This window comes from Amphiura filiformis, chromosome 7, assembly GCF_039555335.1.
Source record: "Amphiura filiformis chromosome 7, Afil_fr2py, whole genome shotgun sequence".
NCBI classification, from domain to species: Eukaryota; Metazoa; Echinodermata; class Ophiuroidea; order Amphilepidida; family Amphiuridae; genus Amphiura; species Amphiura filiformis.
Genome location: NC_092634.1, coordinates 63,427,971 through 63,442,291, shown reverse-complemented (window position 1 = coordinate 63,442,291; position 14,321 = coordinate 63,427,971). Strand labels below are relative to the sequence as shown.

Here is a 14,321-nt window from a genome sequence, read left to right as displayed (position 1 = left end):
GGGTATATGGATGTCAACTGAATTAGCCCATTACATGTGAAATTTTGTGACAAGTATGAACATACCCTTGCATGTAGAGCATGAATGCTTTCACTGAATGACACCATGTATTATTGATGTAAATGTTTAGGTATAAGGCGGCTAAACTCAGAAATACGGCCAACGGACAAATTTATGTTCAGAAACACTTCCCAAGTAATGTTGCATGTATTTAACAGGACCGGTATGAACATACACTTGCATGTAGATTATGGATGCTTTCACTGAATGACACCATGTATTTTCCATGTAAATGATTGTTTAGGCTTAAGTTATGTTCAGAAACACTACCCAAGTAGAGCATGGATTCTTTCACTGGTTGACACCATGTATCATAGGTATGAAATGATTGTTTAGGAATAAGGCAGGTACAACTCAGAAAAATGGCCAACAGACAAATTTATGTTCAGAAACACACACTTCCCAAGATAAGCTGCATGTATGTATAAGCTTAGCTTAAAGATAACAGGACCATTCAAACCATATACATTATCATCAGGGCTCAAAGAATATGTGGGGGGGGAGATTGGGTGAAACTTGGGGTGAAATGACCAAAAGTGACCAGAAATTCCTATCCAAAATGGTCAATTGTGCCTTAGCCTAACCTTTTTATCAAAGGAACGAGAAATTCCCACCCTAAACACGGTCTGCAAGATTGATGATTTTGAGTGAAAACCCAACCCTTTCCTGCAAATTCCACCTAGAGTATGACAAAACATTGTGTTTGGGTAGCCCCAGGATTTGTTCCTATATTTGAAGAGCTGAGTTGCAAAAGGGCTTACATCCACTTTTTGACATTTTGAGAAAAACAGCTTTTTTTAATTGTGCAATTATTACTTGTTCAATTTGATTCATATTGGTTTTGGATAAAGTGTTGATGGATAGAAACTAAAAGAATAGGTTTGGTACAATTTTCAAGCCTTTCTATTTATTTTATTATTTCTTTTATATTTCGACTTTTGTGGATGTAAGCCCTTTTGCAGCACAATTAATTTAGCTGTTTTCTAGAAACCACCTTTGCAATCACATTTGAGCCCATTTTGTTGCACTATGTTATGTAACTTGACTAATGCTTTCAAAAAAAAAAAAGAAAAATTGAAATACCTCATTTACTTTTTTAATTATGAATTTTTAATTAAATTCGCCAAAATGCCATTTTTCGCCATTTTTTGAGTATTTCGAAGAAACACATTTTGTTAATTAAAATTAATTTTTTCAAACATAGTAACCCAAAAACAGTTCTTTTGGTTTTTAAAGTTAAAGAACATTCAAGGCTACTATAAAACATCAAAAAATTAAAATAAAACTATTTTCCTCAAATGTTATATTTCATTTTAAGTTCAGATTTCCGGAAATTCCCGAAGATTTCCCGAAGGGAAAATATACCATATCTCCGAAAGGGAAGATGGTACGAAGGTCAAACAACCACCAAAATGTGTATTTTTACCCACACTATAACGTTATACCAATAACTCAATTTCGGCCAGGGGTGGACGTAAGCCCTTTTGCATCTCTGCTCTTCATTTTTTTGCACGCAATGGACGAGAGCGGTTTTCTGAAGGAAAGTTAAGAAAATAGCCCCATAAAAATTCCTGTTTACTACCATCTCATGTCAATTGTGCAAAATGTTAGGCAATCATTAATAGCGTTTAAACACACACAGAGGGTGTAAGTGCAATTGATTGATTAGCCTTACCCATTCCTGCTGGAAATCCTCCTAGTGATGGACAAAATGATAAAAAGTGACAACACATCAGAAAACTCGTTCATAAGGCGACAAAAAAAACCCAACTCTGTTTTATGGGCCTGACCGACCCAGATTTTGCGTTTTGGGACACATTTTTTTCATTATACTTTTTGCTAAAATCATGTAAAATCAACCGTTTTGGGGCCATAATTTATTGAGTTTGACTGAAAATTTTGGACTAAACTAAAAATGTGTTTGCAAAATCATAAATTTTTTCAGATTTTAAAAAAAATCCCAACTGACCGATCCTAACTTGAAAAGTCCATCCACCCATAAAACAGGGTTGGGTTTTTTTGTTGCTTAACTTATATTTACTAGATTTCTAGTGATTGGTAATTACATGTAATGGGCTATTCTAGTTGAAATCCATTCCCCTATGGAAGACATGACCTTAATTTCCAACAGAGGGAGTGTTGATTTCAAATGGAGTCACTCAATCAGGTAACCCCATTTGAAATTCACACTCCTTAATCTTCCACACAGTGAGTGTGAATTTCAAATGAGGTTACCTGAATGGGTGAATCCATTTGAAATCTACACTCCCTGTGTGGGAGATTAAGGTCATGTCTGTCATGTGAATTTCAAATGAGGTTACCTGAATGGGTCAATCCAATTGAAATCTACACTCCTTGTGTGGGAGATTAAGGTCATGTCTGTCATAAAGGGTATGGATTTCAACTGGAACAGCCCATTTTACATCCACTCGATCATCCTCATATAAATCATGTAAACATACTATAAGGAAAGTACCAATATTAGGACCAGCTTGTTGGTCCTTTATGTGCGAACAAAAAATACCAGCCAGAAGTTTTGTGATCAAATCACCGAGAATTTATGAATCTGGCTGACAGATTTTAGCTTCTTATACAGAACTACACCAGGATTTGCATTTGAAAACATTTTTTATGAAAACTTTCAAAGAAAGAGACACTTACTGAGTGACATATAATAACTTATATTTTCAAAAATTCAAAAGTTTTTAACAATTGATCACAATTTCTTTTCTAATAAGCAAACACACACTAAATGTGCATACCTTTGTTGGCTTTTTCTGCTTTGTCTTTGCTGCCTTTGTCAGCCTCCTTAGCATCTGATTTAGCTGGAGTCTTGTCCTCTACTTTCACTACTGGTTTCTCTGCGGTAGCTGTGGAACGCTTCTTTGCCGACTTCTTACGAGTTGGGCTGCCAGGCTACTCAAATCAAGAACAACACAAGACATATTAGCTGGCGTTTTCCAGTTATATTTTTCTTCAAAATGCCAACAGTGAGTTGACCCTACATGTATATTCAATGAACATTTATCCGGGACATTTATAAGCCTTTATTAAATTCCATGCCTAAGGTGCTGTGTACTTAACCCTAACCGTACTAAGCAACACAAAACCACAGTTCACAAAACATAAGCACGGGTAGGTATCCCACATGATGCGAAGGCGTCATCATGCGAACAGTCATAATGGTTGCGGAAAACTTGGCCAGGCAAGCAACACCCCTGTGGCAAGGTAGGCCCATGCATGTATCTGGCACCCGAGGGGTCGGTGGTTCAAATCGCAGTCCCTTCTTCTTGTTTCTTTCTTCCTTCCTTCTTTCCTTCCCCCTCACCAAAAAGCAAGCAGCGAGGGAGTTAGGGTTAATGTAAGGATTATATTATTGTATGCTGAAATTCCTGTACTATCTTGGTAAGGGAGAGTGGGGACCCACTTTTTGTGCCTTGTGGAACTATGCAGGGGTCAGGGTATTTGGGGTGGGAGTTGCCCTCTTTGGTCCTCTCTTTCAGTGGGAATGCTCTATTTTGCACTCTTTAGGGGGAGGTGATTTTTGCACCCAGGGGACTCATTCCCCGTGTGACTCTTCAGGGTGTGGTTGAGAGGATCTCGCTATTTTACATTGAGAGTATGAACAGTACGTTGCTCTGTTAAAGCCACAAATGTATGATTTCAGCCAAATGTTTATTTATGTTATTCTTTGCCAAAAATTATTACATAATATACTAGTAACAATTGTCAAGGAGGTTTTCTGATTACTGTAAAAGTAGAAATTTTCGCGAGGTTTTTATTTTCGCGAATTTCGCAAGTGGACATAAAATTGCGAAAATAAAAACTCGCGAAAATAAACTTTTGCATTAGGTTTCTATTGTATCAATATCAAAACCGCGAAATTTAATTCTCGTGCAATTGACAAAATCTTCAAAATCGCGAAAATATCTGCTCGCGAAAATATTGACGTTTACAATATTTTAAGCTAAAATAATGTGTTAAAATAAAAGAAAACATGAATATTTATGAGTAGTTATCCAATCATGTACCCAACCCATTATTACCTCTTTCTTCTCCCCAAGTTGCTCTTTGGTAAGATCTTTGTCAACTGACGATACTTTGGAGAGGGCGCTTTTCTTTGCAGATGTTCTGCGCTTCTCCTTAGGAGAGCTTGGCGGTTGTGGAGATATAATCTCTGGTGGTTTCTGAAATGAGATGCAATTTTGTGCTATTTCATTTAAAATTCACACTACCCCTGTGTAATATTTTGGAAATACCTTCCACAGGGGGAGAATGAATTTCAAATGGAATGAGCATGTTAGGCAGCTCCATTTGAATTCCTTACACACTCTGAGAAAGATTCAATCTGAATCTTACCTTGAGGGAGAATGAGTTTCAAATGGAGCTGCTAATGTGTGAACTTAAATTTTGATAGGGGTGTGCAGCGAGGAGTGCCACACTTTGGGGACTAAGAACTGATTTTCATGCAAAATAGGGGCTTGATGAACTGAAATTTCAACATTTTTGGGGGGTCTAGTGAACAGAAATTTAGGCCAAATTATAGGCTGCGGAGCTAAAAACTTCCAAATTTGAGCAAAAGAACTACAATTGTCAGAGTTTGAGGCTCCAAGAACTGGAGCATGATCCAAATGTGGGTCTTAAGGAACTGCTGGAGAGCCTGAAAAGGGGACCCTTGACCGCCGTACATACCAGTACTACTTGTAAGTGACCCCCTGGGCTTAACTCCAGATATTTCAGTCAATTTTTATTACAACTATCTCCATTGCCTTACCATTTCAGACATGCTTTCTTTCTTCTCCATTTCAGCAGCCTCCTTTTCAGCTTTCAGCTCTTCTTCTGATTTCTCTGGTGCATTTTCATCTACTTCATCAATCTCCATCATCAGTGAGGTGCTTGGTCGCGATGCTCCTCGTGATAGGGTGGATTTAGGCCGCTTGCTGTTAATGAGACAATTCAGATTCAAACAGTATTATTAGGTATACCGATGAGAAATGCATAGGCGTAAACCCAGGGGGGGATAAATCCCATATCAAAGAGGTGCTAGGTCGCGATGCTCCTCGTGATAGGGTGGATTTAGGCCGCTTGCTGTTAATGAGACAATTCAGATTCAAACAGTATTATTAGGTATACATGAGAAATGCATAGGCGTAAACCCAGGGGGGATAAATCCCATATCAAAGAGGTGCTAGGTCGCGATGCTCCTCGTGATAGGGTGGATTTAGGCCGCTTGCTGTTAATGAGACAATTCAGATTCAAACAGTATTATTAGGTATACATGAGAAATGCATAGGCGTAAACCGGGGGGGGCCGAATCACTAAACAAAAAGGGGCTAGGTCGCGATGCTCCTCGTGATAGGGTGGATTTAGGCCGCTTGCTGTTAATGAGACAATTCAGATTCAAACAGTATTATTAGGTATACATGAGAAATGCATAGGCGTAAACCCAGGGGGGGGGATAAATCCCATATCAAAGAGGTGCTAGGTCGCGATGCTCCTCGTGATAGGGTGGATTTAGGCCGCTTGCTGTTAATGAGACAATTCAGATTCAAACAGTATTATTATGTATACATGAGAAATGCATAGGCGTAAACCCAGGGGGGATAAATCCCATATCAAAGAGGTGCTAGGTCGCGATGCTCCTCGTGATAGGGTGGATTTAGGCCGCTTGCTGTTAATGAGACAATTCAGATTCAAACAGTATTATTATGTATACATGAGAAATGCATAGGCGTAAACCCAGGGGGGGATAAATCCCATATCAAAGAGGTGCTTGGTCGTGATGCTCCTCGTGATAGGGTGGATTTAGGCCGCTTGCTGTTAATGAGACAATTCAGATTCAAACAGTATTATTATGTATACATGAGAAATGCATAGGCGTAAACCCAGGGGGGGATAAATCCCATATCAAAGAGGTGCTTGGTCGTGATGCTCCTCGTGATAGGGTGGATTTAGGCCGCTTGCTGTTATTGAGACAATTCACAGATTCAAACAGTATTATTATGTATGAGAAAAGCTTAGGCGTGAATCCAGGGGGATAAATCCCATATCAAAGAGGTGCTAGGTCGCGATGCTCCTCGTGATAGGGTGGATTTAGGCCGCTTGCTGTTAATGAGACAATTCAGATTCAAACAGTATTATTATGTATACATGAGAAATGCATAGGCGTAAACCCAGGGGGGATAAATCCCATATCAAAGAGGTGCTTGGTCGTGATGCTCCTCGTGATAGGGTGGATTTAGGCCGCTTGCTGTTATTGAGACAATTCACAGATTCAAACAGTATTATTATGTATGAGAAAAGCTTAGGCGTAAATCCAGGGGGGGATAAATCCCATATCAAAGAGGTGCTAGGTCGCGATGCTCCTCGTGATAGGGTGGATTTAGGCCGCTTGCTGTTATTGAGACAATTCACAGATTCAAACAGTATTATTATGTATGAGAAAAGCTTAGGCGTAAATCCAGGGGGGGATAAATCCCATATCAAAGAGGTGCTAGGTCGCGATGCTCCTCGTGATAGGGTGGATTTAGGCCGCTTGCTGTTATTGAGACAATTCACAAATTCAAACAGTATTATTAAGTATGAGAAATGCATGGGGCGTAAATCCAGGGGGGGGGGGGATATATCCTCAACAATATTTTGAGGACTGTTCCATACAATCATCCCCTAATGTTGACACCTGTATGTGGGTTTCTCACCCAATTAACCTCACATTAAGCCATTTTAGCAACATTTTTTACGCGCATTTGTACCATAAACTTATGTCGCCAAAAAGTGCTGGATTCACTGTACTTTTTTTTTTTACTTTTTAAGAATTTTTTGTTAATCCCATCCCTCCATGTCAAATAGAAATCTATGTCACTGGAGAAAGGTTTTTATTTCAACACATGAGAGCCAGTGGATCACTGGACTGATGCTCTACCAACCGAGCTAATGAGTCACATGGAGAAGGGCTCTAGTATAAGCTTTCAGTTTAATACATCTTCTCATCCAAGAAGTTTTAAGAAGAGGTTTGGAAATCATTCCAAAATCATATTCGAGATGGAGAAATAAAGTTAAACTATGTTTGAATTTAAATATGAGAAACATTTTTAACACAAGTCTCCTCATATATATACATAAATGACAGTGACAATGGTCAGTGAAAAATAATTCACTGCCTGCCATAGGTAAAGCCATATACAAGGGACACAGTATGGGTTTCAAAGTAATTAACCCTAGACAATTCTATTAGAAAAACATACTCCCTCTGTGGAAGAATTTTCTTAAATCTGCCACAGGTGTACAGAATTAACCCTAAACAATTCCATTTGAAAAACATACTCCCTCTGTGGAAGACATTTTCTTAAATCTGCCACAGGTGTACAGAATTAACCCTAGACAATTCCATTTGAAAAACATACTCCCTCTGTAGAAGACATTTTTAAAGCTGCCACAGGTGTATAGCAAATTTCAAATGGAACAGCTCGTATCAACAGTGTGATAAGCTGGCCCATCACATCCAATTTTGCACCTCAAAATATTGCCCACTGCTCCCCACTTTAAAAATGGGGTGCAAAATTGCGATTCAACTTTTCACCTCTTCTGATACGACATGTCAAGTTTGATGATCAGACAATATCGGCACAATGTTACACCGCTGAAGAAAAAATAAATAAATAAAATTGCGCTAACTTGCTTTACAACTTCAAAACAGCCCTCTTTGTGCGTTGATTGTGTGATTCCGTGAGGGAATCCTACTTTGTTTTAGGTTTAAATTTGGTGTTTGCAACTTGCTGTTTTTATTACGTAGTTTTATGTTTTACAATTTTCCTGGTGCCGTACCAGTGATTAAATCTAGACACCAGTTTATTGTCCCCCGCTGAAATGAAATATCAAATAAGCTTTGAAGTATGCGCGTGCGTCTGGCTATGTGTCTGGCTATTATGTGCATAAAAGTGTTAACCTTGTTGCTCAAAAATTGGACTCAATCAATACTGCACACGTACTGAGATGTTGGTATCAGCGCAAGTACATTCCAATTTCTCAAGCAACAAGTGATACACATTTATTAGCCTATTTCATACACAACAAAGAATTTCTGCAATTTCATCCATTTCAACAACCCTCTTCCCCTGGAATGCACTGTGCTACTTAAAATGTTAAACGTAACCTGTCTACCCTCTATCACATGATAGATGATAGTAAAAACAAAAATTCCCATCATTTAATTCAAGTCTGTTTTGTGAAAACTCAATATCATTGAGATAGTGCAATTAAAAACTTTGTACAGCTCTGCGCAAAGTTAGTTTTATCAGAATGTTTAGAAAAAAAATTTCCATCTGAAAGTTCAAATTGTAATCAAATTGGAAACATCAAACTCTGGGTACCATGAAACTAAATTGAATTAAAAAAGTGTTAAATGATCATCAAAACAGATCAAGTTTACAATTCCAATTAGTCAACTGCCCATCAAATTCATCATGTGAGATAAACAAGATATAGTATGACTTTTATTCCGATTAAAACTGGTCAAAATGTTGCACATAATTATCAAATTTGACCTTTCTAAAATTTCAATTAATCCACCCCTGCTCACAACCTACACTGTAGGCGTAGTTTTCAAGGAAAATTGTATGGTAATGATGGGGCAGGGGGGGTGGAAGACACTCAACTTTCAGTGTAAATTCCCATCATTTAATTAATTAATCAATTAATTTTGTGAAAACCCAATATCATTGCAATACCAAGTGCAATTAAAAACATTGTACAGCTTTGCGCAAATTTAGTTTTATCAAAATGTTTAGAAACAAATTTTCCATCTGAAAGTTCAAATTTTAATCAAAACAACAAAATTTCCATCATTTCATTCAAGTCTATTTTGTGAAAACTCAATATCATTGAGATAGTGCAATTAAAAACTTTATACAGCTCTGCGCAAAGTTTGTTTTATGAAAATGTTTAGAAACAAATTTTTCTGTCTGAAAGTTCGAATTTTAATCAAATGGAAACGTCAAACTCTGTGTAGCATGAAACTAAATTGAATTTAAAGTGTTAAATGATCATCAAAACAGATCAAATTTACAATTTTAATAAGTCAACCGCCCATCAAATTCATCATGTGAGATAAACAAGATATAGTATGACTTTTATTCCGATTAAAACTGGTCAAATTATCGCACATATCAGATTCTAATTTCCTTTATAAAAATTTCAATTAATCCACCCACGGTCATCACAACATACACGCTAGGCGTTAACGACAGAGCTTAAAACTTTTTCATCAAATGAACTCTGGTTTCCAGCAAATTATAGCTAAAAGATGGGGCTTTCATATATGTGAACACTGAATGATGGTTGACAACAGGTTTTAAAATATCACCATATATGTTGGAACCCACTTTTTTTATGAGACACCCAGTATATACCATTTTTCACCCTGATGTGGCAATGACATCAGTACACATTTCACTGGGCACAGCTTCATATCACTAGCATTCACTCAAAGCGCTGGCAGACACACACACACTTAAAGACGCCACATGGATGTGTGCACGAAAGAGTAGCCTCAATGCACACACCGACATCGCCTGGCTAATAATTACTTGGTACACACAGAGATACTAAAATAAATACCCGGGATCGATACATGTGAATGTCTATGCACGATTTTGATATTCAGACGAAAATCTTTGGATACCGGGGTAGAAAATGATGAATATCTCCCGTAAATGATTTCGTCTGAAGAATCCAGATGTGGTTCCTTGCACTTGAATATACATGTTGAACATATATGATAGTCGTTAGCTAGCGTCTTGAGAAAGAAGCTTGCGTTTTGAACTCAAAAACTCACCAAAATTCATTTTATATTGCGTTGGTCCTGCATGGACTACAGCGCGTAGTACAGCTGCATGACCATTGACCTCAATGGCTTATACAAGCTTACTCACGCACAATCAAGATCAATTACCCGGCTATTGTGAGTAGCCTTAGTCATGTCCCTCGACTAATTATGCGTCTCAAAGGTCGGAATAAAATGGCCATGCGTGGCTGTGGATTCAACCTATCATGGCGATTTCTGCCATGAAGATATCAGGGCGATGACACTGTGCACTGCCACATCGGAGTGAAAAATGGTATATACAGGGTGTCTCATAAAAAAGTGGGTTCCAACATAAACATCTCAAAAAAAGTAACTAACCCCCCTTAAATAATGACCATTATTCAAAAGCGGGTGATTGTATTACAAATCTGTCAAATGCGTTGGAAGCAGAATTTATTTCTGCACATTTTGACACCTCATTTGCAACAATTGACTACATATTGACATCACAGCGTACATTTAAATGTAACCCCAGATTTGAAAGTTGCAGTAAATTGTATTGATTTTGTATTCAATGTAATGGAAGGAGATCTGTGTTATGATATCCGAGTGTTTTTGTATTGTAAAAATTTGCATGTAAGTGCAACTTTCAAATCTGGACCTTACTACATTAAATTGACCGGTGTTTTATTGTATCAAATGAGGTGTCAAAATGCGCAGAAATCAATTCTGCTTCCAACGCATTTGATGGATTTATAATACAATAGCCCCTTTTGGAACAATGGCCATTATTTAAAGGGGGTTAGTTACTTTTTTGAGATGTTTATATGGTGATATTGATCCTATTCTGATTAAAACTGGTCAAAATATGGCATATATCAGATTTTAATTTCCTTTCCAAAAATTCAATTAATCCACCCCCGCTCACAACCTACACGGTAGGCGGTAAGGAAAAAGATATTGCAAAATTGGTCCATCAACCATTTTTTACAGAGGTCATATATCTCCAAGACTGTTTTATCAAATTAAATGAACTCTGGTTTCCGGCAAATTGTAACTTACAGATGGCGCTTTGCAGACCAGTGCTCGAAATTTTGGTTGTCCGTTTGCCCGGGACAACCAAAACACGCACCGGACAACCAAAAATAATGCTGTAGTTGTCCGGCGGACAACCAAAGATCTACAGCCAAAAGTCACTTTTTCAGCTTGTTAGTTTGTTCCAACATGACACAACTGATGAATATTTAAGAGTAATTGTTCATAAATTGACTACACTCACTCCACTTTATTGGTCACATGTAGTTGTTTCAGATTGTGGCAGCTTACGGACCACCAGAAATTACAACCTGGTTGTCCGTGGGACAACCCCTTTTATTTTCTTAATTCGGACACTGCCGTAGACCATATAATTTTTTAGATGGTCTATGATGTGAACACTGAATGATGGTTGAAAACAGATTTTAAAATATCACCACATAAGTTAGAACCTGTTTTTATGGTACACCCTGTATAGTGACTTCTATTCTGATTAAAACTGGTCAAAATATCGCACACATAAGATTTGTCCTTTCTAAAAATTTCAATGAATCCATCTTGCCCCGCTCTCAACCTAAGGGACCGTTCACAAACACTTGTAAGAGGGGCCCTGATGCAAAAAAAAATTATCGCGAACATTTTCGGGCCCCCCCCCCCCTTTACAGATCTCAAAAATTTCAAGGCCCCCCTTTTTAACATAAAAATTATTGGTCAACCCCATAGAAAAGATTATAAACTTAATTTTTCCAGGCAAATTTGTGGTCATTTTTTTCAGGGCCCCCCTTAGGAGGGTCAAAAATTTTCAGGGCCCCCTTTTTGCATCAGGCCCCCCTAACAAGTGTTTGTGAACGGTCCCTAATGGTAGGCAACAGCATAAATCGATATACATTGACAAACAAAGACATTGGAGCACTTTGGAAAAAACCTTTCAGCCGTATAATTTTATTTAAAAACTGTATACAAATGTAAGCATAAACAATGACGATAATAATAATTGAAATGATTAATAATATGAAAATACAGAAACATATTCATAAGGCACAATTACAAGTTGAGAACATTTCAGAGAATTTACATATTTACATAAATGATGTGACATTTTGAGCATTTACGACAAATCAAATTTTCTTTGCGTAACATTCCAATTTCAATAAAATTGGAAATAAAACTGTGCAGCTTAAAATTCAATTAAATGATAATAAATAATCACTAGTGGCAAATAGATATTAAAATGTACAAGTTTTTGGAAATCTCAATTAACCCACCCCCAACTCTGATCCAGCGATATATTATAAACTCAGGTTTGACATTAAATTTGATAAATTATCATTAAAACAGATCTAATTTACAATGTCGTTTTTTAAAAATAAATTTTGATCAAGCAACTGCCAATCAAATTGGTCATGTGATATCGTCAACATATAGCGTGACTTCGATTCTGATTAAAAGCTGGTCAAATGATATCGCACATATCAGATTTGACCTTTGTAAAATTACAATTAATACACCCCCGCTCATAGCCTAAATTGTAGGTGTTAGGCGATTAAACAAACAAAGAGTTAAAGTTTATAATAAACTGCATTATTAGACACCAACTGATTACGTAAATTTATCATGCAATGTATATCAGAAACATGCTTCAAAGTATCTTTGATCACCAGACAGTACAACATCGCGGTATGCCCATTTAGTTTACAAAGTTTATTTTGTGAAAACATAATTCACTGAGATTGTGCAATTATAAACTTTGTATAGCTCCAAGTAAAAAGTTCCAAGTCAAAAAGCTCCAAGTCAAAAAGTTCCAAAACAAAAAAAATTATATCTGAATTGGGCGCATTGGGCTCCACTGAAAACCCACCAATCAAACAAATTACTGAAAAGGTACCCCAAAACCATGGCACATCCCTGTATACCTTCAACCAGAGAGAACCCCACCCCACTTCCGGGTTTCAAGTATAAAACTCTGTGAAGCATGGAATTAATTCAATTAAATTGAAATTATGTGAAAATTAAAGCATCACCACTGCATGAGTGCATGCAGATCATAAGCAAGTTTTTTGAAATTGTAAACAACCCAGTCTCCAACTTTGATCAAATTTATCAACGTCAAACCAAGTGATATCAAGTGATTAGTACAAGCAGGTCCTATCTGCTGTAATAGCTGCCCTATAGACATTCAACAAGTTCCACATTCTATAATATGCACACATCTACAAATAAAACACCTGGCAGCTATAATGAAAGACAGAGATAAAAAGACTAATAATGAAAGACAGAGATAAAAAGACTAATTCGCGTCTGATGTCAGAGCAAAGGCGCGCCGTGATTGGTTGCTGACCTGCGCAGTACGGCATTTTCTGACTAGTTGTCAGAATTTCAGACGCAAACTAGTCTTTTTATCTCTGTCTTTCATTATATTGCACTCTTGCACTAATCCCTCAATATCATAAATTAAACTCAGGGTTGACATTTAAGATAAATGATCCTCAGCAATAGATCCAATTAATTTACACTTGTTTTGAAATTTGAATCAACAAGTGTCAATCAAATTAATCATGTGATAGCCTCAAACATATATTTCACTATAATCTGATTAAAAGCGAGGAAAATATCACATAATATATATCAAATTTGACATTTCTAAAATGTCAATTAGTATGCTTATAGGCAGATTATGGAGGAATAATCCACGGGGAGTAATCAGAAGTTTAATATTTTAAGGTAATTACACACTTGCTTCGAGCTAACGGCTCTCAAAACCACACCCATCCACTACCCACCCACCACACACATGTTTACGCATTGGGGCAATGCATTGCAAATTATCCACCCCATATGCTACGAAAATCCACAATGTTTTGAGCTATTATAGCCAATCAAAACATTGTATTTCTTCATTGTGTTGCACAATTTCGTTCACAACACATGGGAAGCTCACAACGCAAATTGTAGCAACATGTTGAAAAAAAATAGTGTTTTGATTGGCTAAAAGCTCAACACTTGATGATTTCTACAACACAGCATGGATATATGCTGCAGGTTGTTGCAATGCCTCATGAACTACCAATACGCATTAAGCAAATATGGAAAATCATGAGCCCATTGATCAAAAGTGGCCGACCAAGCCCACAATTAAAGCAACATTCCATTTGCCCTGTTCAGACGGACTTAGAGTAAAGTTCGTGTTAGGCTTACACTAAGCTACCTCTGAGGTAGCTTAGTGTTAGCCCCTATCTGAACAAGTATCGTGTTAACAATCATGAAGCTTAACACAAATACATACATACACTGTTTTATTAGGCACTTGACTCACTTAATTAATATGCATTACGGTACCATAGTGTGTACAAACCCAGTCTTACATTATATAAAAGCAATCAAATACAAATTAATAAATAAGTCTTCAATGGAACTATAAAGCAAG

The 14,321-nt window shown here is 37.2% G+C and overlaps 1 protein-coding gene across 1 annotated transcript in view; it reads right to left on the bottom strand.

Annotated features, from left to right (window-relative positions):
* The window catches only part of LOC140157456 (androglobin-like), a 266,592-nt gene that overhangs the window by 84,790 nt on the left and 167,481 nt on the right, over window positions 1–14,321 (bottom strand). Inside the window, 4 exon segments of the mRNA XM_072180658.1 lie at window positions 1,736–1,756; window positions 2,823–2,976; window positions 4,107–4,247; window positions 4,835–5,000. Coding sequence (XP_072036759.1) covers window positions 1,736–1,756; window positions 2,823–2,976; window positions 4,107–4,247; window positions 4,835–5,000 — 482 coding nt within the window.